General features: G+C 33.5%; 2 protein-coding genes and 1 pseudogene across 3 annotated transcripts; 1 reads left to right on the top strand and 2 right to left on the bottom strand.

The window, feature by feature from the left end:
* The first annotated feature begins 1,939 nt into the window (after positions 1-1,939).
* LOC121209458 (aminopeptidase P2-like) lies at positions 1,940-8,830 on the top strand (annotated as a pseudogene).
* Positions 8,831-9,778: 948 nt separating this feature from the next.
* Positions 9,779-17,070, bottom strand: LOC121209457 (long chain acyl-CoA synthetase 7, peroxisomal). Of its 2 annotated transcripts, XM_041080146.1 has the most exons (24): positions 16,826-17,070; positions 16,275-16,335; positions 16,120-16,197; positions 15,961-16,032; positions 15,770-15,851; positions 15,496-15,601; positions 15,343-15,419; positions 15,150-15,194; positions 14,956-15,042; positions 14,529-14,618; positions 14,342-14,421; positions 14,141-14,234; positions 13,722-13,810; positions 13,549-13,637; positions 13,216-13,345; positions 13,108-13,143; positions 12,902-13,020; positions 12,481-12,604; positions 12,309-12,395; positions 11,903-12,006; positions 11,743-11,828; positions 10,961-11,047; positions 10,787-10,873; positions 9,779-10,099 (listed from the first exon to the last, which is right to left on the bottom strand). In XM_041080146.1, exons 1-24 carry the CDS (start codon positions 16,959-16,961, stop codon positions 10,004-10,006), a joined length of 2,142 nt encoding a protein of 713 aa, XP_040936080.1. In that variant the 5' UTR covers positions 16,962-17,070; the 3' UTR covers positions 9,779-10,003. The 2 variants fall into 2 exon arrangements, with proteins under 2 accessions (XP_040936080.1, XP_040936081.1); XM_041080147.1 differs by lacking the exon at positions 13,108-13,143 and having other exon boundaries at positions 16,826-17,069.
* A 3,017-nt stretch (positions 17,071-20,087) lies between these two features.
* LOC107930940 (kinesin-like protein KIN-14S) lies at positions 20,088-24,426 on the bottom strand. The gene is made up of 12 exons (XM_041080145.1): positions 24,125-24,426; positions 23,989-24,036; positions 23,462-23,592; positions 23,264-23,348; positions 22,916-23,179; positions 22,540-22,819; positions 22,138-22,299; positions 21,770-21,985; positions 21,633-21,670; positions 21,376-21,539; positions 21,172-21,285; positions 20,088-21,095 (listed from the first exon to the last, which is right to left on the bottom strand). Exons 1-12 carry the CDS (start codon positions 24,171-24,173, stop codon positions 20,319-20,321), a joined length of 2,328 nt encoding a protein of 775 aa, XP_040936079.1. The 5' UTR covers positions 24,174-24,426; the 3' UTR covers positions 20,088-20,318.
* Positions 24,427-25,013: the final 587 nt, after the last annotated feature.

The raw sequence follows: 25,013 nt of genomic DNA, 5'->3' as shown, positions 1-25,013 counted from the left end.
ATAAAATATATGAAAATGATGGAGCATGAAATATTGATGTAATGAAATGAATGATATATACTTATAAGAAACGGTAAGAGAATGATATGTTTTATGACATGTACATATATGATTATCTTTAATATGTTGAAACAAAGAAATTATGTAAGTAAAAACAATTATTAAAACTCAAGTGTGACATGTCGAGAAAATAAGTATACCAATGTTGAATTTATTTGAAATATGTACTAGTATACTAACAATGTTGTTGTTTGATGCTTAGACAAGTGCCAAGCTGTTGATTGAATGGTAATATATTTATTTATATGATGCACTGAATCGGTAAATATTTAATTAAATTTTTTTAAGTGATCTGTAAATTCTAGTAGTGCTTCGAAACCCTATTTCGATGGCGGATACGGGTTAGGGGTGTTACAATTTTGCTCAAACCCGACCCGAATAAAAATGTTAAAACCCGGCCCGTCTATATTAATTTTTATACAATAATAACTAAATTAACAAATGCCTTTAAAATAATAATAAAATTAACAATAAAATAAGTTTTATACAATATCCAAACAATAACAATAAAATATTAGCAACATAATAGTAAAATGATAGCAAATAGGGAGAAAACAACAAGAAAATAATATTCAAAAACAAAAAAAAAGAGTAGATTTTTTTTGTCTTTTAGTGAATTTAGGTTGGGCATCGGCCCTACCTCGGGCCAAAAATACCTTACCCAAGCCCCGACCTATTTTTTAAACGGGCCTTATTTTTTGTCCAAATCTATTTTTCGGACTTATATTTTTATCTAAACTCTCCCACATTTTAAGTGGGCCTTTGAGCCAGGCCGAATGACCCGACCCATGATGAGTTCTACCTAGGAGTCTCCTCTTTGTAGTGTTGCTATTGCCATATTTGAGTGGTCTAATTCTCTAGCCAACACCGTCATTCATCTATTCTTCTCACTCTTGTGTTTCTCTTATGTTCTTTTTTTCTTAAAGTCCTAATCGTTACTTCTCTCTTCATCATCACTGTCGTTAGCCGCTTCATTTCTAGCGACAAAACACCTCTTTTGTATCATCTTCTCTTCTCCAATATAAATTTTTTGAAAATAAAATAAATGTGAAACCTCTCAAAAATATAATTTAAACCGAAATTAACTCTCACAATTAATCATACCACTCAAGGTGATGAAAAAGAATTAGAGTGACATTTTACTCAAATCAAGTATGTATATTCGACGGCAACAACGACAATAATAAAGGTCATTTCATAAAATAAATAAATAAAAGGAAAAGTCTAAAAAAATTGAAATAAAAAGAAGTGAAAATTCCAGCTAAGCATTTGATTAATATCTTCTATGGATGAATCAATTTCTTAATATAGTTTACTATATAGATAAATCCGATACCTTACGCTTAGAGGTGTGCATGGGCCAGGTCGGGCCGGGCCAGGTTCGGGCTTAAAAATTTGTCTAAGCTCGGCTCAAAATAAAATTGTTAAGCTCGAGTCCGGCCCGGCCCGGCTCATATTAATTTTTTTAGCTTATTTTATTAAATAAAAGATTTTAAAATATATTAAATAATCAAATACATTAAAAACAAATATTAAAACAAGAAACAAATAAAAAATATATTAAAACAATTCTTAAAACAATACACAATTTGAAAAATATAATAAAAATTGATTATATTAAAATTAAAATTAAAATATAAATATAATTAAAGATAAAAAATATATATTTTTATATAATTCGGGCCAGGCCGGGCCAAAAAAAATTTACCTGAGCCCGATCCATTTTCTAAACGGGCCTCGTTTTTGTGCCCAAACCCATATTTCGGGCCTATATTTTTACCCAAACCCTCCCATTTTTTAGGTGGGCCTTCGGGCCGGGCCGGGTAGCCCGGCCCATGCACACCTCTACTTAAGCCCAATCAAACGACCATCTTTAGTTACCGAGTGTTATTATCATTCTTCCTTAAACAACACACTTTTAAGCAAACACCCTGAATTTCAAATTTCTCGTCTTTCACAGATCTGAATACCTTATCGTCTGTGCTCGAGATTTTATTTTGAGAATTTTTTTCCCTGGTCCTTTGTTTCATTTGTAATTTGCTACAATAAACTATGCAGTCCGTACCATCGCAAGCAATACGCCCTCTATCTCTCAATGCTTCTTTGTCATCTTCTCGTCTCCCTTTCTTCTCCTTTTCACTTCCTATTTTCCACAAATTCAAAATCAACCCCTCAATTTACAATAAATCACAAAAAGTTCCTTTGTTTTTGACGCTACGGTGTTGTAGTTCGGGCTCTGTAACTGCCAAGCCTTCTTCGGAGCTTCGTCGGAATCGTGACGTTCAAGAACCCGACGAAAAGGTTGTTGCTCTTCGCCGGTTATTTTCGAAGCCTGGAATTGGTATTGATTCCTATATCATCCCTTCTCAGGATGCTCATCAGGTTCGATTCCTCTTTCTTTTTTCTGTAGTTTTTTTAATGCGTAAAATAACATGATTGGCTTTGTTTATGCCGCTTTTGGTTGTTTCGAATGCTGCTTAAAAATTGGTGTAATCCAAGCTCAAAGTTGTAAGAAGCTTTTGATTTTGAAGTTCAAACTCAATTCGAACTAAAAATGCTTAAGCTCGCTCGATTAGGATTAAAATCTGAGCTCGATTCTTGAGACTTCAAATTCAATTATTAATTATGGAACTCCGGTTTTAATTCAAATTAAGAATTTTCAATATCAATTCGAACTAAAAACTACTAAGCTCTAGAGCTACTTAAGCTAATTATTAGTATATTTGAGTTCAGTTCGTTTAATGCCAAAGTTGCTAGAGCTCGAGCTCACTTAATAATTACTGAGCTGAATTTGGATCTTTTTAAAGCTAAATTCGATAAGCTTGTGAGTATTAAAGTCCCGATCAAGCTTCATTTTTAAGGTTTGAACTCTATTTGAGCTAAAAGCTCGTTCAATTAGACTTATGTACCAGTAAAAGATGAGCTCGATTCTGATTCTCATGCCTGAATTAATCCCAATCATTTATGTTTGAGCTCAAGTTTAAGTTTAAATTAAGAAATTTCAATACTAGTTAAAGAAAAGGCTCTATTAAGCTATTGCGCTCTTTGAATTTAGGATGCTTGATTTTGCTTGTCCAATAGCTGAAGTTGCTTGAGCTCGTTTGATAATGACCAAGCTAAATTCAAAATTTCCTTTTTCAAGTTAAACTGGAGTAACTAAAGAGTACAATTATCTTGTACTTTAGCTAATAAAAGTAGTTTATATGGATGGGGTTAAATGCTATGTGAAATGTTGTTTCAGAATTTAGATGATAAATTTATACCTTAGATAAATGAGATTAACATTGTTTGGTCTCTTACACGGCTATGAACTGTCACATATTTCGTCATCCACTACATATGTATCTTCACATTTTTATACATCAAAATATACATCACTTTGATGTATTTTTGTATGTTTTTCTCTGTTGATCTCAAATTTGACTAGATTTTGGTGGTTTCATTAACTTGAGTATTTTAAAGCATATTTTAAGTGCTACTCTGTACTATTTGATAAGCTAAAGAAAGTGTTGATTTTAAGATTAATTGTTTGGTATGCTACTGAATTGTTAAACGTTTAATAAATTTTCTATTGAATTTTTAAAGGAAATATTTTTAGTTGATGGAAGTTAAAAAGGAAAGAACAGATTGTTTAAAGAAGTTATTTCTAAAAATGATTAATCAAATGCATTGATAATCATCAAAATTATATTTTATGGTTTATCAAACACACTAAATTTCATAGTGTGACAAATGTTATGCAGTTTTACCACTTTTTAGCCTTTATGGAAGTATCATCATTAAGGATGATTAGGCTTACTTGAAGCTTATGTCAATTCTAACATCTGTTGCAATTAATTTAATTGATTGTCGGCATGGTTTCCAGAGTGAGTTCATCGCTGAATGCTACATGAGGAGAGCCTATATATCAGGCTTTACTGGCAGTGCGGGGACTGCAGTTGTCACAAAGGATAAAGCAGCTCTATGGACCGATGGCCGATATTTTCTGCAGGTTTCTTTTTTTTTTTTTTTTGACAAGCTTCATAAAGTCGTTTTAAACAGATTTCTGTCTATTATGATGCACTATGAGTGAATATGTGTTGATAATAGTTCTTCCTTTGTTCTGACTGTTTAGGCTGAGAAGCAGTTGAGCTCGAGCTGGATTCTCATGCGTGCTGGTAGTCTTGGAGTCCCAACAACTAGTGAATGGCTTAATGATGTTTTATCTCCTGGTGGCAGAGTCGGCATTTATCCTGTAAGTAATCTTTCAACCTCCTAAATGGCTGCCAATGTTGCTCTGACTTTTCATTTTTCTAAAAGCACCCATGTACGACATTTGTGTCCTACACATATTTAAATTTGGATGTGAGGATATGATCCCTTGAGGACCATCCAAGTATATGGAAATAGTTCTGTGTCCGACATTCACAGTTTAGTGCAAAAAACATAGATGGCTGCTACTAGCTTATCATTTGCAATCGTTATACCCGTTATTCTTGCTTGGTTGTTTCTGATGATGTCTGATAATTTGAAGGGATCAGTTTCTTTTTTCTCATGATGCCGCAAAAGAACTGAAGGAGGCTATATCTAAGAAGAATCTCGAGTTGGTTTTCTTGTATGATTTAAATCTCGTGGATGAAATATGGAAAGAATCAAGGCCGAAACCCCCAAACAATCCAATTAGAGTACATGATATGAAGTATGCTGGTTTAGATGTGGCATCCAAATTATCTTCCTTGAGGGCTGAACTTGTTGGCACTGGTGCATCAGCAATCGTTATATCCATGCTCGATGAAGTTGCCTGGTTGCTGAACTTGGTACTTTTTATACTCACACGTGGTTGTTATTTTTGTAGAAACAAACATGCTGACAGACTTTGTTTTGTCAAGATTTGTCAGAATGATTGTCACTTTCAAAGATATTCAATTTTCTTGAACTATCCATATTTGTCACTTGTGTTCAATGCATACCTGGACATGGTTTGGGTGATATAACCCTCCAAATATACAGATAATGTTCAGAAAATTTGAAAAGACCCAAACCTTATCTGACACTCACACCCGAGCCCAAGTAAAGTAGCATTCAGTAATTCCTATAACTTATAAATTCTCCATCCAAATAATACCTTACATCTTGTTTTGCAGAGAGGAAGTGATGTCCCACATTCACCTGTTATGTATGCGTACTTAATTGTGGAGGTTGATGAGGCAAAGTTATTTGTAGATAATTCTAAAGTCACCAAAGAGGTGATGGATCATTTGAAGAATGCAAGCGTAGAGTTAAGGCCTTATGATTCCACCCTTTCTGAAATAAAGAGGTATGTATGTTTTAGGTGCCTCTTTTTTTTTGAACTGATCATTTTCTGTTTGCGAATTAGTTCACTAGGAAACTAGCACATCTTTCCTGGAGCAGATTTTCTCAAGATTTGGTACATTTTCATTTGGACTTCATGGACTATCTTGTTTGAAAATATGTAATATAAAATGCAAAAGCAGTCCAGCAATGATGTTTATTTTATCCGAGATTGCAAAAAAAATCAATTAGATCTAACCTTGGCCAATTTTGCCAGACCTGCTAAGGCAAACTTATTGTGGAAATAACTATGGGCTCTTTTTCCAGACTTGCAGCTCAAGGCGCTCAACTGTGGCTAGATACATCATCTGTTAATGCTGCTATTGTGGAGACATACAAGTCTGCTTTGGATAAATATTGTTCGAACCATGGGAGTAAAGGAAAAATAAAGAATAAGAGATATGATGAATCCAATGGTCTTTCAGAAGGTCCTTCTGGAGTTTATATGCGATCCCCGATCTCCCTGGCGAAGGCCTTGAAAAATCCCGCTGAATTAGAAGGAATGCAGAATTGCCATTTAAGGTAATTGATTTCTCCATGAAATAGTAATACCGGTGAACGTTTAAGTCCGAGAAACAGTTGTATTTTGAGGTTATTCCTTTTAACAAGCCTCAATGTTTTCCTACTCTTATCTTCTGTTTCCTTCTATGAGCAAAGAGGACATCTAGCTTTGTCTATAGACATACATGCTGTAGCCTGTCTTTATGAAAACTGTCTACTTTAGCACAGCCAAAAGTTATTGTCTGCAAGAAAAGATATATGTCAATACAGAACTTTCAAGGATTAGTTTATCATGATATACATGCAGAGATGCAGCAGCTTTGGCACAATTCTGGTGCTAGCTGGAAGAGGAAATTCATAACAATGTGGAACTTACAGAGGTAGATGTTGCAGACAAACTTCTTGAATTCCGTGCAAAGAAAGAAGGTTTCCTAGATACAAGCTTTGATACAATAAGTGGTATATTAATCTTGATTACCTGTTTTCCATCTTTAGACATTCCAGTTTAAGGTCATTTTAATTTCTTGAATTCTGGAAAAGTAAATTGCCATGCTTAGTTTTTATGTTGTAGGGGAATATGTGCACTAATAAATTTAGAAACCAAAAATGGACTCTGGTTATTAGTTTATAGTTCACTGTTAACATTTAGAATGATAGTGCAGGCTCAGGTGCAAATGGTGCTATTATACACTACAGAGCTGAAAGAGGAAGTTGTAGTGTTGTGGATCCGAATAAATTGTTCTTATTGGATAGTGGAGCTCAATATATTGATGGAATAACTGACATAACAAGAACAGTACATTTTGGTGAACCAACTGCCAGGGAAAAGGAATGCTTCACCCGAGTTCTAAAGGTGGGTTCTATATTTGATCTTGTTGGTAGCATAGAAGCCCCTTGTATTTGTCACAGAAGAGGTTAACACATATGCCAAAATTTTCTATCAAGTTATTTGAAATACTACAGAATATCGTAAATTCTATGTTGCTTCAACTCTTCATTTTTAAAAAAAAAGTAACTGTACATCATGACCAGGGTAAGAAGATATGGTGCTCCAAAGACACACTAAACACATGGAAAAACTTAAAAAAAATAAATGTACCAAACTACCAATGTTGAACACATGTCCGTTCTGACACTCACCCTCGAGTCCGAGTAATATAGGATAGATTTGCTTGTAGTTTGTGAGACCACAACAGCCTATATCTCTCAGAATCCCTGCTTTATCTAGTTCTTGTCTTTCTCCTTTTCGTTTTGTAAAATGTAAAACCAGTTAGAAATGAATGGGGCATGATATTTGATCATTTTTACACGTCCTACAATAACCTTGCATGATATGATTCTCATTGCTGTTATACTTTTAAGGAGTACCTAGCTATGGTTTAAAATATTTCGGTTTTCCATGATACACCATCCAATTGCAGGGTCACATTGCACTTGACCAGGCAGTATTCCCCGAAAACACTCCAGGTTTTGTGTTGGATGCATTTGCTCGCTCTTCCCTTTGGAAGATCGGACTTGATTACCGCCATGGTATTTCTTCCATCTTTCTGTTATTCTTACACTATTAAAAGCATTGCTGATTAATTGATCATAACGTCATTATCTTGCTCTTTTATGCAGGCACAGGACATGGTGTTGGAGCTGCATTGAATGTTCATGAAGGCCCACAAAGTATTAGCTATAGATATGGAAATACAACTCCCCTACAGAAAGGCATGATTGTTAGCAACGAACCTGGTTATTATGAAGACCATGCTTTTGGCATTCGGATTGAGGTAAAAAGTAATCTGGCCATGATTCTTTGTCCTCAAACTCTACATTAGCTACAACAATTCTGGCTGCTTAATTTAAAATATGCCATAAGTCCCTATACTCTTCACAATAGACAAACAGTTGAGGAGCGAGCTCCACTCCAGTACTGACTTTCTGCTAGCTTTTGCTAAAGCTGCCAGGTCCCTTTCACCTTCTGTTGTTAGGGGCTAATAGGAAACATAAACCCTGAAGGACCCCTGTTTCCAAGTCAGTGAATTTGGCTTTTACTGCCTTGGTGAAGGACAAGCAAGCTGCTGTATGACAGCAAAAATGCTAACATTTATCAGAACATTTACACCATATACTCCAAGCTTTCAAACCCATACCTTAACAAAACAAACTCTGGGTTCTTTCATGGTTTAATGTAGGGGCCCGGGGAGGCTTTAAACCAAATCAATTTTTAGAAGCTGGGAAAGAGATTCTATAGGAAATGCTGTGATTTTCCTGAAAATAGTATAAAATTCCCAGAAAAATGAATTCTCTGATACAGATAAAAGCCTTAATTTTTTTAACCATGATTGTATCTGGAAGTGCAGGCTAAGTTGGTCGACATATCTTTGATCTCCGATGATGAAATTGAATGGCCAAGTCTGGGAAAAGGTTAGTTTTTTGACATATGCATTATACACTCTACTGCTTTCATCCTAACTATTTGCAATAAAAGGTGTTATCTGTTCTGTTTTGTTATTCTGTCACGTTCGTCTCTCTCGTGTGATGGAAAGTACCTTATGGTCTTTTTCAGGTTTCGCCATTGGTGGAAGGTTCAGCTCGTCAATGGCTATGGAACAATACACGAGTAATTCACAAACGGTGAATCCAGTACTGAATCTTCCCATTTGCTTTCAGCCCCAAAAAATTGAATTTCCAGAAATGAATCCCGTTAGTTTGTTTCCTCCACACGATTGCTATTGATTTGGGGATTATTACATTTTGTATAAAGCATCGCATTTCAATACATGTAACCACACAGGCCCCCCTAATGCATCAATCTCCTAGAGGGTATATAACTTGAAAGCCTACTTAGGTTGAACTTTTTTGTCACAGAAGTCTGAAACCAAATGGAATGGTTGGCCATAAATGTGACGATTTGAAATTATTTATTTCAATAGATATATATTAAAAATCACGCTCGCATCGACATGCTCTTCAATTCATTATTGCGGTACAAACCGAGCTGAATCATTCGCTTTTAATTATTGATCTAAACGGAATAGTTGAGTAAACATGTTTAGTTCATTCTGTGTAGATTGTATTCAACAATCAATTTTTTTTTTTAGTAAATGTTCTAAAATTTAAATTGTTGGACCAGTTGAAGGATTGCACTAAATTTTAAATAGTTTACGGTTAAAAGATATCATCATCTATTTTAGATATAATGTTACAAAATTAAAAAAAAAATAGATATTTGAATCCTTTCTCATCGTAATACAAATTATAATAAAAATACAAAAAAATACTTTGTTATAATATGTAAAATATAAATTTTTTTAAACAAAAAATAAAAATCATTTATCAAATGTAAATATGAATATATAAATCATATTTTTATATTAAAACCCCTATAACCATAATCACTACAAATCGAAATCAATTCCAAAAATAATAATTTTATACCCAATATAAAATACCAAATTAGTATTGCTTCAAGACTTAACAATCTAATCTCATTACACCCGTAAATTTTAACCCAAACTTGAAAATCTTACCTGATTAACCTGAATCCGACATAAATATAAAAAGTACACAACTTTGTTTAATTAAATCCAATCCTAAAACAATCCAAATCTAAAAAGTAGTTTAAATCCAAAATTATCTAAATAAGTAATTCTAAATGATTGTAACGTATACAAATTTAATATGAAAAATCCAACCCTCAACCCCAAATCTAAGCCCAAGAACTGTAATTACCTGAAATATTTATAACTTGAATCGATGAAATCCAAAACCAACCCACTTAATTCACATGTCTAGATTTCAATGTTTTAACACCCAATTGGCCGATAGATCTTAGAACAATGCTAAGTGCTTCTATTTTCAATCCAATCATAAAAATCCAACTACAAGGCCAAAAATCTAAATTAACAAAAAATTTATTTAGTAAGAAATATGAATATACATTACAACAGAGAATTGCATTGAAACACTTGTTTTTAAACATGACTATGAATTAGCCATCGAGCATGCACGTAAAACTACAACAATCATCGACGTCAATGTTTTATTGAGTAAAAGTGGAATGGGTAAAAATTTGTTACCTTTTTGAATCTGTTTTTGCATTTTATTGAAGAGAAAGCCAAATTTATAGTTTCGAAAGTGCCGGTTCGGAAGTTGAAAGCTCAGCATACATGTTGGCTATGGCTTTCGCAAAGTACTCCTTGGCTTGAGATCGCTTGATCTGGAAAATAAATAACAACAATAAGCTTTCAATGAGTAAAAGCTTTTACCTGATTTCTTGTTGACATTAGTGAGATAAAAACAAGACATTCTACTCGGGTTTAACTCAATTATTGTCAAATTAAGGACCGAATTTGAGTATCTTAATACTAAGGAGCTCCCAAGCTTGATCAACTCTTTTAAATGCATATTTTCCTATTTTATCTAAAATTTTCGACTCAAATTTATCTCTATCTTGAGTTTGAGCTTGAGCTTGAGGACAAATAATTGAGCTCGAAACCGAATGTGAAATCGAGCTAATTTTTCAAGTTTAATCAAGTGAGCTCAAACAGTTCAACCTTTATTACGAAGAGATTTCAAGTTTTCAAAAAGAAACCCAATCAAGCTTCAAACATCGAATTTCAATACAACTTGAGCTTCACTCAGCTCCTCTGCACACTAGTTGAGATATAGATAATAGGTTTCATTCATGCTCCAAGATTCTATTTCTGTTTCATTCCAATCTCTTCATACATTCAGAAAGTATTGATGCTCAAGCAAATATTGCCATTAGGATTATATATAGTTCTTAAAATATGTGCGTCGATACAGATTCTAACATGCATACGAAATTATGATCATACGAAAAATCCCCCAAAAATTTGAATATAAATCTTAACACAGCGGTAAACAAAGAATGGCAGATTACCTTGAATGTTGGAGTGAGAAGGCCATTTTCCAAGGTGAATTGTTCAGGCACCAAAGTTACAGCTTTAGCAAATTCAAAGCCTCTTAACTGCATTTTTTTAAGGAATTCAAATAAATTAACATGGCTTCCTAAGAGAAGGGATGGTAAAAAATCATTTGGTTTAAAATAAATTACCTGTGCTTCCCTTCCCACATCATCCATCTCAGCGAGAACAGCATTCCTTGCTCTTGGATCATTGCACAGCTGTCCTAAATCCTCGTACTGTAAAAATGCAACCTTAGAACGGTTAAAAAACTCAGAATTCATTGTCTTGACTTCTCATTTTCTTTTTTGATGTTTTTGTCTTTGATGCATATTCATTATTCGCACATGAGTGCCAAAGATAGATCCGTCAAGAATTCTCTAATGAAAAATTGAACATACTTGTGACTAACAATCACAGGTGAGTCCTAAAAACGTAGAACGAATGATTTCAAAAGTTGAGTAATAGGTTTTGTAGTTCATATAATCCCTACGCTAAACAATCCCTTGAACTGTTTGCTATCCAATATTCCTGGGCTATGTACTTTATCATCGTTGATGAACTGAATTATAGCCCATATTATCAATTCATCTTCAGAATCTTTTCCCCATGAGTTTGTTTTATTCAATACAATATTTATAATATCGATTTGTCTTTTAAATATAAATATCAACAGCATGGTCTGAAAGCTATGTTTTTAGACCCAGGAGGAGTTTCAAGTACAGCTATTTGCTCAATACATATATGCTCAATTTTTTCTACATTTTTCTACATTTTTCGTACGTCTAAAGGATCATACTCTTTTTCCTATGTTCAAATATGTGTATAGAATACAGGTGTCGGACAAGGGCATAAGGAAAATGAAGAGTCAAGAAAGTTTTGGGGTCTTGAACTTCCGAAGGTAAATATGAAAGGACAAGAGAAAAGAACACACCTGGATACCCTCAGATGCAGCCCAGTCTCTTAGAACATCAGGTTCCACTGCAACTACCGCTACTAAAGATGAATTGAAACTATCACCTATAAACATATTAAGCATTCAGGAGAATGTACAATTGTGAAATTCAGTCGCGGTGTAGAGTCTATTTCCTTACCGTATACAAAACATTGTGAAACAAATTTGCATTTCGCATATACATTCTCGATCTTCTCCGGTGCTATGTATTCGCCTTGTGCCAACTTAAATATGTTCTTTTTCCTGTAACGAATTAATGAAAATGGTCAGAAAAGGATTCAGAAAAAGTTGAACTGCCATGGATAAAAATGACCAAAGCAGATGGTTCATCACTGAAGAAGATCAACATTATTCTAAAGTGTCCAAAAAGGTTCTTCTAGCAACCGAATGCAGCCAACATGCAATCAAAACATGCACAAACAAGACTACTAATAAAGCACAATCACTGTCTCATATAAAAATATGTAGATATCTAGAGAATAGATCAAGGTGTTATTCGTATATAGACCTCGTATAATATGAGAATAAGGTTAAACAAATATGACCTATCAATAATCTTGAGACGACCTCCGGGTAACCACAAACCAATGTCTCCCGTATGAAACCAGCCATCATCATCAAATACTTCTCTCCTGTTCAACCAACAAGGCAACTGAGTCTATTAAACATTTGCTGCTAAATAAGGCAACAAATATAACAACGTGGGAAGATGATTACGTTTGGACTTCATCCTTGTAGTAGCCCTGAAAAACAATAGGACCTCTCACACAAATTTCCCCACGAGGATATGGCTCGTCCTCAGAGGTGTAATTCATTTCAGGAACATCTACAAGTTTCACTTCTGAGAAGACAAAAATGGATTTTAACAAAATATAAAGGACCTTGATGATCAAATGAAACAAGATTCATGAAGATAACAAAATTCCAAAATCAGATGAACTCTAACCAACAAGTCCTTCATTTTAAAATGACTAGCATTTAGATATCCAGAATTTAAAGCTAGAGATTCTCAGCTGTCCCTAAAGTTCAACTTGTAATATTTGGTAATTAATGTGTCCAATTTATCCACCTGGAAAGTGATATACTGATTCTATCCATATTTTAAAGTTTCCACCTGAAAGAAATCAAGGATACTCACCACAGGCAGCATGTGGAGACCCAACATGACCAGCTAAGACGTCCCCTACATCCATCAAGGTTATGATACAAGAAGTCTCTGTCATGCCATAGCCCTCAATTAACATACAGCCAAAGCACCTGCAAAATACTTTCATATCAAAGACGAGGAACATAAAGCTACGCAAATTCAGTTTTTATCTTTACCATATCACAATCAAATCGTACCATTGTTGCCAATTTGAATGGATATGGCCTATGGACCTGTACAGTGCTAACAAAATGCTCAGAGACAGCAGTCTTGTACAATTGCCTCATCTAAGAAAATTGACTTACACTCTCAAGAAGTCCATTACATCAGGAGACAGAGGGGAAGCACCGGATCCCAGAATACGTACTCGACCTCCAAGCTTTTCCTTTATTTTATTGAAGACCAATTTGTCCCAAATTGGCGATGCATTCCTTCCTGGAACAATTGTAGGAGGGACAAGCAATTGGATAGCTAAACATGAGGCAAGCATACTGATAGAATTTACTGTTTTATGCTTCAAATTCTCTCATTATAACTCTATATACATTCTCTTTGATCATCAATATGATGTAGCAGAAAATTATTGAGAAAATTTACGCTATAATAAAAAAGGAAAACTCAATTATTAGCTTGGATACCATTCATGATGGCTTGCCTCTTGGAATTGTAGGCAGCTCTAAATAGCCTCTCCTTTAAAGCACCAGAAGTGCTGACAGCATTGGTGATTCTGTGCAGCGAAATGATTTAAATAAGAATTGATAAACAAAAAATTTGCAATTCATTTATTTTCCAAAATCAACCACTATCATACCCAGCATAGATTCGATTATATAATCGAGGCACACTGCAAAATATAGTTGGTCTAAGAGCAGCTAAATCATCCATCAGTTTCAAATTGTCCTGCAAACACGAGGGGCATAGACTTCATAAAACTTGTATGAAGACCAAACCAGATTTTGAGCAATACAGAATTGGGAAGAAAATTATATCTGTTTTACCCTGGACCAAAGTTTTGAATTGGACACCAACGGAAATACACCCCCCCCCCAAACCCAAAAAAAAAAAAAGGAAAAAAGGGAAACAAACAGACAGCTGCCTATCTTAACTTTTAAGATATTGCAGATCTAAACTTTTATCCCATTATCTGCTATTAATGAATGATGCAAAATTGAAAAGGAAAGAATAATTATGGTTTATAAGTAAAGATAATATAATAACAATGTCACATACCCCCTGGTAGAAGCCAACCCCAACGCCATTGTTGCAACAGATGACTTGGTTTGACCGTTCATAAATGTGCGCCAAAGGAAGATAGGATATGTAACTATAAAATGAGAACATTGATAAATAGAGAAACAATAAGCAATATATCTTAAAAAAAAAATTGTAAGTTTGCATTATATCAGGTGATAAATTGAACACTGAACTCACACGTCTGAGGGATAGAATTTCACTTTTCGGCAGAAAGCAGAAGCATTTGCAATTAAATTTCGATGTGTCAAGACAACTCCCTTTGCAGAGAAAACAAGCAGTATACGTTAGGCAGCAAAGAAAGTGAAGGCCTGCAAGGGAAACTAGCAGGAGAAGTCCAACATCAAAGTTATCATAAGAATCTTACCTTTGGTGTCCCTGTAGTACCACTGGTGTAGCATATTGTCGCAACATCATCAGGCTTAGGAGGGAAAAATGGCTGCAGGTTTCTGCGGCCCTAAAAGAAAATCATTTAGAATAAGTTGATGTAAACTAGAAGCCAAATTAAATAGGCAGATCTGCAATTTCGATCGCATTTCAGTTAGATGACTTGATAAACTCATTATAGATCCTATGCTATAATACAACCACTTAGTCAGTAATCAGGTATAAAGTGTTTACAGCTATCAACATTCCAAATAATTTGAGGAAAAATTCTAAGTTCTGAAAAACAACTTGATCTTATATCAACAGTCATACAACAACATAAAGCACGTGTAGCAACATAAAATATAAGCAGCATATTGAAGATGAAATGATTGAACTTAAAAAAACACAAAGAACTATTTATATACCTGACCAAGTAATTTTAAATACGATACGAACTTCACGTCAGGTGTTGAGGGGAGTGAAGGTAAGTGTTCATCAGCTCCTCCCACCACCTGCATAATAAAAAGTGCCAAGAGAAAAAGCATGCTTAGTGGGAATAAACACCTGACAGACATATAGTTTTGTTATGATTCTATAATGAGATTCTATAAGTACATACCACTATGAGACGTACAGATGGAATAGAAGATATGAAACTCAACAGCTGCAATTTTAAGACAAAATGAGATAAGCAGTATATTTTAAATCAGAAGTTAATGCAATAAGTTTTACACGGTTTTATAGAAAGTTAAAAACTAGTATGGTGCAAAACATAGGTCCACAACTTTATGGCACTAAAAAATGCAACTGACCGTATTTAAGGTTTCTGGGACACAAAAAGTAGCTTTAATGCCAGAATGGTTTACAACAAACTTAACAGCATCAGGACCTGCAAAAGAGCAGAACACTGTTAGAATTGGGCTACAAAGACTTGAGAGAAATTAATTAACCAGTCAAAAGCATACCTAGAGTATCGTATAAAGGAACTGAAATATACGAATATGCTGAACAAGCATGATCAACCACCATCCACTCGGGTCGGTTTATAAAATAAAGTCCAACACAAGCTCCCTGTTCCAGAACCACAAAAAGTAAAAAATGACTTAACAATATCAATAATTAAACATTGGAACAGCAAGGAATTCTAGGTGTAGGGAGCTAATATGTTCCGAGTAAATCCACAGCTGGATAAAGCTGGACTGTAAAACAAGGGAAACCAAGTTCCCCGAAGCAACTTACTTGTTCTAACCCATAATACCTAAGTCCAGAACCTATAGCCTCCCGAGCTGTAGCTGCTTCTCCAAATGTCATCCACTTATACCTTCATATGAAAAGCATAATTAACAGAATCACACAATTAAAATCCCCGTATTAATTCTGAATAAAATTGAATTTTAAACTTTTTAAAACAAAATACTTAAATAACTCACTCCCCAACTGTTCCATCCACCCGAATCCGCGTTCCCAAGTACTTGTAATCTCTATAAGTCTCCACAGCATGTCTAAGTAACCGAACATTGAAAAACATATAATAAGCGTATAGTACTTTATAACTAAAAGGAGCAATCACAGGAAAAAAAAACTCTCACACAAAGTTTTCATGCAATGTCCCGATTTCAGGATGATCATCAAACCGACTCAAAAGCTTCATCGGAGACCGAGCTGATCTGCGGAAGCAAATTCAACATTTAAAAAAAAACTTCAAAAACAAAATGAGAAGCAGAGTGTAGCAAGAAACAGAGACCTGTAAACATTCCATTTTCCAGTTTGCAATTTCTCAGGAAGAACCACACTGTACTGTTGATCTACAAAAACAATTATAAGCCAAAAAAATGAGAAAACAAAGATTAAAGTGATAAAAGAGAATAAGATTAATTAACTCATATAACATGATGATCAAATCAAACTAAGCCATCAACCAGAAAATTTCTCAATATTTAACTTGAAAGTACATAAAATAAGAAGAATAAGATTAATCAACTCATATACTGATGATCAAATCAAAAACTTCAATTTTCTGGCTATTTAACAACGAAATTTTTTTTTAAAAAAGAATAAATCAAATCAGTAACTGTGCGTACGAACGGAAGAAATAATAAGATTAATCAAGACGCTACGATGATCAAATCAAAATAAGCAACCAATCAAACAATACACAAACACATAAAAACACTTCCATTTCCTTAATATATATATAACTTCGGAATACATACAAAAAAAAAACGAATGATCACGTCGTCAACTTTACTTAATGTACGATCACGTATACGTTCAGTGACTTGCAGAGTTACCTACCAACAAAGAACGGTGGAGATGAAGAGGAGGAGGTAACATTACGTCCGATCAAGGATTCATCCTCGGCGGCGTATACGGCGGAAGGGAGGAGGTGAGATTGGATAGCGTTGAGGCGGCGTTGAGCTGGAGATTCCATTTTTCACGGCGGTTTCTTTTTCAGCGGCAAAATGAAATAAAAAAGAATATGTAGGTAACGTAACGAGAGAGGCAAAAGTTTGCAAAAATAATTGTACTTTGTTTTTTGTTTTTTGGAGTTTTTAAGTAATTGGAAAAATATATAAATATTCAGAAAGAAAAAAACCGGATGGGCACACTTTTCAAGACAAGATGGCTGATGATGACGTGTCTCTTAAATCCTACGTTAAAGGATAACTTTTTTTTCTTCTTTTATTCTTTCACTATTTTGAAATTTATTACTTTAAAGTAGTGAGCGTTTCAAAGCAGGTAGTGGATGATGCTAACGTGATCATTGCGTGTACCGTGCACGTTAGAAATTATAATATTGTATGGACTTGAGGGTTTGAATTATAATTTGGGTTGTATTTATGAAGGGTTAATTAATGACTTTTATTTTAAATTAATTTTGGTATACCTGGTCACCAAACAATTAGTCAAACACTCTTTTCTCTTTAATTTCTAGTTGTATTTTCTTGTAAAATTATTTCATAATAATCTTTAATTTACAAAAAAAAATATTTCGTTCAATAAAATTATTGGTAAAACTTTTTTTATATTAATTGAGTCAATCCAATGAATGTCCTATAAGGCTAGCCTACATACGCTTATAAGTATAGTATACCTAATCATCTAAACCTCAATTATAATGTATTAATATTCAGGAAACCCATAAGTTAAGAACTTAATTATCTAAATTCAAGTTCGAAACTTACCTATTCTGTAGCAGTGGCACGTGATGAGTATGGTAAAAGGATGTAGGGAATTGGAAGAAACATTAGTAGATGTAGTCTACAGTGAGGTGAGCTTTAGGCTATTTATGATGGTCGTTAAATAGGCTAATTGGGAAAATGTTATTGTTAAGATTGATTGTACTCTAACTATCAAATGTCTCCATGGTGATATTAGAGGGCATTCAAATAAAGATTTGGTGATATAAATCTAAGAACTGTGTAGAAATGAGTGGAGAGTGGTCATTAAGCAAATATCGAGAGAGGCGAATTGTGCCTATGATATTTTGGTTGACCTAATGAAAGGTTTTCCTCTATGATATTTTGGTTGACCTAATGAAAGGTTTTCCTATTGGTGTTCGAATTTTTCATGTTGCTCTTTCATTGATTGATGGTTAGATACGGTTAGATAGACACATTCTGTTATCCAACCCTATTGCTACTATTAGTTCATAATTGATTTTTATTTTTATTTTGTTAAAAAAAGGGCCTAACTAAAATTTCAAAAAATTGGAGAATTTAATGAGAATGTTTTAAAATTTTGATAAGTTTAATTAAAACTTTCAAAAAAGTTTAAAAGTTTAATACTGACAAAATTCAGAAGGATTTAATTAAAAATATTTAATAAGAAATTTTAATTTTTTTAAAGGCCTAAATAATTTTTTTTAAAAGGAATTTTAAAAACTTTCTAGGGGAACCGATACCATCCGTCTTTGATTAGAGAGAAGTAATCAACCCATAACTAAGACCATTCATGGTAAAACCAAGTTACCTCCATATAACCATGCTTACAAATTGATTGATATGTTCTAAAAGTATCCCACAGTCAATATTATATTTGAGTTGGTATTTAACTCTCAAGTTAATGGTTAAATTGAGAGAATGACTTGATTGTTGTAATATTGATACTTTAAATATTCAGTTAGAATAATTTTTAAAATCTTTAGACCAATTTAAATAATAAGTTATAGTTTGACGACGATTGATGCAATTAACCTTTATAAATTACTTTAGCTGAGTGTTTTCAAAATTATTTGTTTAGAATGGTTAACTACGCCCAATGTTATCAAACTATCATGTAGATTTAAATTGATTTTTAAACTTAAAAAATGTTCTAATTGGTACTTAATATATCAATATTATATCAATCAGAATATTTTATTATTCTAATTGTCAATTTAAGCATTAAATACTAGTTTAAATTTAATACGGAATATATTTAAAACATACTGATCAAATTACAAATACGTATATATTTATGATATCAACAATTTAAATAAAATGTGTTAAAAACATCAATAAAATTTAAAAGAATTATTGTTTTTAATCATTAAATTTAAATTCCCCTATTCAAGGATTGTGTTAATCCAAACTTAAAAACCAGCCTAAAATACTAGAGTTTAGAAAAATAGTATGATGTCTAAAAGATAAGCTTGAACCAAATTTAAGCTTTTCTTTTTATTTGAGCTACACCTTGAAGAATTCTTTTTAGGCTTCAGGTTAGATTAGCCCTACTCATATTTAATGTATTTTAAATATAACATATTCTTTTTATCTCTTTACTATCACATTTAATATTTAGTCATTATATTTTTTATTTGACATAATTTAATCATTTATTTTTACAATAATATAAATTAATTTAACGTAAATATTTTTAACTATCTCGATTAAAATGGTCACATAATTTTTTATTAAAACACATTTTTAATCTACATTATTTTGACATTTCTAACATAAGAAATCATTTGTCATTTCTTGATGAATTTTTTTAAAATAATTTTAACGAGTTTTTAATTAATAATAAAATATCATTGTTATAATTATTTTAATAAATACATATTAAAATTTTAGTAAATATTTAATTAAGGAGAAATATTAAAATTACATAAACTTTGATTTAACATATAAAATTGTATATGAATTTTTATTTGTGTAATTTTATACATAGCATTTTGATTCGATTTAATTTCATAAACAACTAACAACATTATCTATGTAAGACCATTTTTATTTTTTTATATAATAAATGTATAAATAATTATATTTATCCAATATATAAATAAATTGATGTATTTATTTTCTTAAATGTGTATAATTGCACAAAATCAAAGTTTATGTATCAAATTATAAATTAAATCAAATTACAAATTGATATTTTACCTTATACAAATTATGCTTAACATTTGTGATTTAAAAAAATATAATTTTAGCTAAATTTTAATTAATAAAAAAAAGTAAGTATAATTATTTTAATAAATACATATTAAAATTTAATAAACATCTATTAAAATATAATTAAAACCATATAAAAAAATTTGAAGCTAGGCGAATTCGTGGGCAAAACATACTCAATATGACAAAACAAAAAAAAAACTATGCTAATTAGAATTTGTAAACTTTATCCAACTTCTAGGACCAAAATACAAGAATGTAAGTATACGATTCTTGAAGGAGCCTGCTTGGTCTAGAAATCACAGAAAATATGGAACGCAATAATAGAAGAATGAATGTATAGAGAACAGCATGTTCACTTCTGGTAATTAACCCGTTTAACAGGGTAGCAACAGTGAGTCGAATTCAAACCTTCATTCCTTATCGGAAGAATGTCGTAAAGGCAAAAACGACGACTTCCGGTAACTACTTTGCATACCTTTTAACTTTAGGGGACTCCACACCAACGATTTCCGTTGTAAAGCAACAACGGTCGTATGTCTTGGCTTCAATGATCCCGCTTGCGCGGCTGGAGGGCTCCCCATGAATTTGCTACTGCTTCTCATGGCTGCAGGTGATGTCTCTGATGGGTTACTAAACTCTGGCAATGGAGAAAACAATCTAGAATACCTTGCTTTCCTGGGATCACGCGCCAATGACGGTCTCTCCATTGTACCAACATTGTTGAAACCGGAAGCAGACCGACGGAGTGGTGTTGTTGTCATGTGGGCATCTGGACGGAGGGTAGCGATGGATACTCGCCGTTTAGGCTGAAAAGCTTGTGTCTTGACCGGAGGTTTGACAGCAATGGAAGTACGTCTCGGTTTCAAAAGGTTTTTCGTGTTTGTTGGTGGTGCCATCACGGTTTCGGAGTTGTTTTCTTTGTCATCTGATGGTGGTGCTGTTACCATGGACATTCTAGTTGCCTTTCCTTTTGTGGCCATAGGTGATGCTGGGGGCATGAAGTTGGTGATTCTTCGCAACGGTAACCTCAGTTTTGATGGACCAAGTGGCGGCTTTTTATCCGCTTTGGTATTCTCAGTCGCTTGTTTAAGAGATGGTCTAGTAGAAGCAGCAACAGCAAAAGCTCTGGATTCTTGCTTTAATCGGGTTTTCCGTTCCTCTGCTAACTGATTTTCTAGGTCACGAACCTGACATCAAACACGAAGAGGAAAAAACGTTTATGATCCAAAAAGGCGGTTCTCTGGCATATAATGTATGATTTACCTTTTCTTGGAGACTTTTGCATATATGTTCTCTGGCAGAAAGTCTCAACTGTAAGGACTGTACATTGTCCTGCAACTTCTTTGTTTCTTTGTCATCATGTTTTAACTTCTCTGCCTGTTAATTAATCAATAACCAAAGGTCAAACAAATTGAATCCAGTGGAAAAGTTGGAGGGAAACATTTATATTACAATGATTTGTTATACCATTTGCTTGTACTTGTAAAGCTCGGTAAGGTCCACCTGTTTGCGGGCAGGACCACTTTCAATCCCCCTAACTCGGCTAGCAAAGTTCAATGAACAAAGGGTCTCACCAAGGTCTGCACTAGACGGGCTGATCTGTACAAACATCACGGTCTTGCAATCTCCTCCTGCATTATTTCATGATTTTCCATTAAGCTACTAAGCTAGCTTCGAATAAAGGGAATCAACTTCCACTGGTACTACGATGAGATAAAGCTTACCTAGAGAGCTCTGTAGCATGTGTGTGAGCTTTGAGTTCCTGGTTTTCCATGGAAAAGTAGAAAAAGTGTTGATGTTAGACATAATGATTTTTTTTATTTGGTTGTGCGTGTTTGAAAAGAAAGAGAGAGGGAGAAACCTGTAAGGAACATGGGCTGTTTTGGATGCAAGGGCGGAAATTACATCACCAAGCGCTGAGAGAGATTTATTTATGAACTGGGATTCCTTCAACCTTTCACCTTCAACTTCGATTTTTCCAACACGCTCACTGCCAGCCAAATCTACCAGCCACAGGTGACTCTTAGTCTTTTGGCTGTTTATCAAATTAGTTCCCCTTACAGTTACACGCAACAAGCTGCAAAGAGAGAGATTCTGGTCATTATAGTTAAATGCACCATTATTTCTCAGCTAGAGTTGTTGAATAGTAAAAGTTTCCTATTAGATCACTAAAAGTCTAGCTTCTTAAACATAATTCAGAAACAAAACAAATAGAAACTAATATATTACCAGTGAGAACGACTGCTTAATTCATTGGCATTGGTAGCTCCAACTGATCTGACCCGGTTTCCAGATTTTAGTAGCTCCCACACTTCCTCTGTACTGTAAACACAAGCTTCAACAAGTCCTGGAACTTCTTGTGTCCCTTCTGCTGCTTGCTTGATCTCCAACCTTTATCAACATAATGGACTTCAAATTAGGACTTTAACCAGAGACCGGCTAGAAATTATGAGCTTTATTTTATCTTCCAATTTATCTTCTCTACTTATTGTCCCTAGGAATAGTTATTAAAGTTTGTGTCAACGGATTTCCTTCTTCATGGAGATATAAGTAAACAGATTGCATGTAAGTGTCTGTTTTGCAACAAGGCTAAATTGGCCAACCATATATAAATTAGTGTTAGGAACTAACTTTTTAGTAGGCTGGTTGGAGCTTTCTCCTAGGAGGTCCCTTATCTTTTCATTGTAGACCTCCATCATGCTGACAAATAGTTCATATTTCATTACACCCCCTCTCTCTCCAGCAACTCTAAACAACTCCTCCAATGTCCTGTAGTTAACTCCTCTATTTTCTGGTGTTCCCTCCATAGTAAATGTTTTCCCAGTTCCAGTTTGCCCGTAAGCAAATATGCAAACATTATAACCATCCAATACAGAAGTTACTATGGGTTTAGTTCGTGCAAATACAGCATCTGCATTGTTAAAGAAACACAAAATTAAGAACATATACAGTACTACTTAAAGAGATCTCAGGTGTGTAAACTCTGTTAAGAGATCTTAGGGGTTACCTTGGCCATCCTCAGGTCTAAATACATGGTCGAACTTGAATTGCTTCTTGGAAGAATCAGAAGAAACTATCTGTAACTCAGTATCTTGGGATGAGTCAAATTCAACTACAGAGGAGGAACCGTTCGCAATTTCAACTTGGTTTAGAGGTCTACATCTGCAGAAAACCCTGATGTTTCCTTTAAGCTCAATAACTTCGTTGTAAAGGCGCTTCCTCTCTGATGACTCATCCAGGTACTTCTTCTTCAGAAGGTCATATTCATTATCTGTACCAAAAAATAAGTAAAAGATCAATTCAAATAAAAACAAATAAAAATAATAAAAAAACACCCAATACTGTGATCACTTACTGAGAAGCTGAAGCGTTCCTACAATGTCGTGACCAGGAAAAGCCTTCACTTGATCAGACAGAATTTCATGCTCTTTCTTCAAATTCTGTAACATTAAGTTAATCAAAGTCAACTCCTTGAACCATTAATGAGGACATAAACAAGTAAAAAAATTATACATATCAAGCTTATGAAAAGCAGTATCCAGCTCTAATTTACCTGAACACTGTTACTCAAATTAATAACTTTCTGTAATATTGGAAGAGTTGGCCCCTGAGCTGAAGATATTTCTTGGTTCATGCTGGATATAGTATCTTCATCCATGGAATCGGTATTCTCTTCTAAAATTTCTAAAGAAACAGCCAATATTCTTCAAATTAAAATTCTAATTGCTAAAATACATAAACAACATACTTTCTCCCAAATATGATCATTTCAACATGCAAATGCACCGCTAAATTAAGAAAAACAGAAGCATTGCAACACATTTGCTAGCCAATAGAAGAAAATGCTTAAAATTCAACTTAATAAATGCTACATAGAATATCTAAACTAAACAAAATAAAACTCAAGAATCATCAATCACATTACAAGTACAATCCAAATAGGAATTTTCTAGGGTTTTTAACACGTAAAGGTCATCCCTAATTGCTATTTTTCTCTTCAAATTTAGATAATATTTCATAAAAATTTGCGTAAATGCTTTCATCAAAGTAAAGAAAGAAAGAAAAAGAAAATGAACTAACCAATGTGAGACTTCGGAGAAGGCTTCGGTTCATTCTCCACCGTTTGATCTGTAAAAAAAATCACAGATTTTCACAGATCAGAAAACTTGATAAATAATTGAAGAAGAAATAGAAAGAAAGAAACCAGAGCGCTAACCTTTTTCAAGAACGATCTGATCGCAACTCTCCGAGCACATTTCAACCATTTGATTACAAAAAAAAAAGAGATCTCGATTATTAGAAAAAAGAAAAGAAAAATCAAGGGAGAAAATTAAACGATTTAGGAAGAGAAATTAGGAGATTAGAAAAGATATTAGATTGAGAATTTTTGAAAAAAGTAAAGAAATTGGCGAGAGAGAGGGAGAGAGAGGGAGAGCTAAACTAAAGTGTCGAGTTTAAATTTTGAAAGGGAGGGTAGGGTTTTCGTTTTATTTGATTGGATTCAAAATGGAATAACTTGAGCCGTTGGATATTCTAACGGCTATTTTATATATAGTATTTTTATAAGGAGCGTGTGCCTCGGGTTTTTAAAAGTTTGGGTTTGGGTAATTTTAACCCGATTAAGTTAAATTAGGGTTTTTCGCGGAAAATTAGTGTTTATTTTTTCAAGTTTACCATTAGAATACAAATACACTTCGAATTGGAATAATCCAAACTATGAATTAATTAACCAAATTAAAACTCACACACGATAATAACTTACGGTAGAACTCGAAAATTTATATATTTTGATTAAGTATAATTAATCCCGAACTTAGATACTCAAAATTTATAACTTTCACCTTTATCAATAATACCAAGATCTCAATTGCAAAAAATTAGAGTTTGTTTAATACATTGATTAAGGTTTTTTAAAAATCAAATCAAAGATTTTTAATTATTAATTTAAAGAATTTATATATTAGTGGGATAAATCTCAAAATTATATATATTAATTTAATTTGTAATATAGTGTATGAAATTTAATTTTGTACAATTGTATATATGAAAATTTTAAACACGACAGATTTAAGCATACTTGTTGAATATACAAACATTTATCTTAC

This window comes from Gossypium hirsutum, chromosome A11 (assembly GCF_007990345.1).
Source record: "Gossypium hirsutum isolate 1008001.06 chromosome A11, Gossypium_hirsutum_v2.1, whole genome shotgun sequence".
NCBI lineage: Eukaryota > Viridiplantae > Streptophyta > Magnoliopsida > Malvales > Malvaceae > Gossypium > Gossypium hirsutum.
This window is presented reverse-complemented; position numbering and strand designations above follow the sequence as displayed.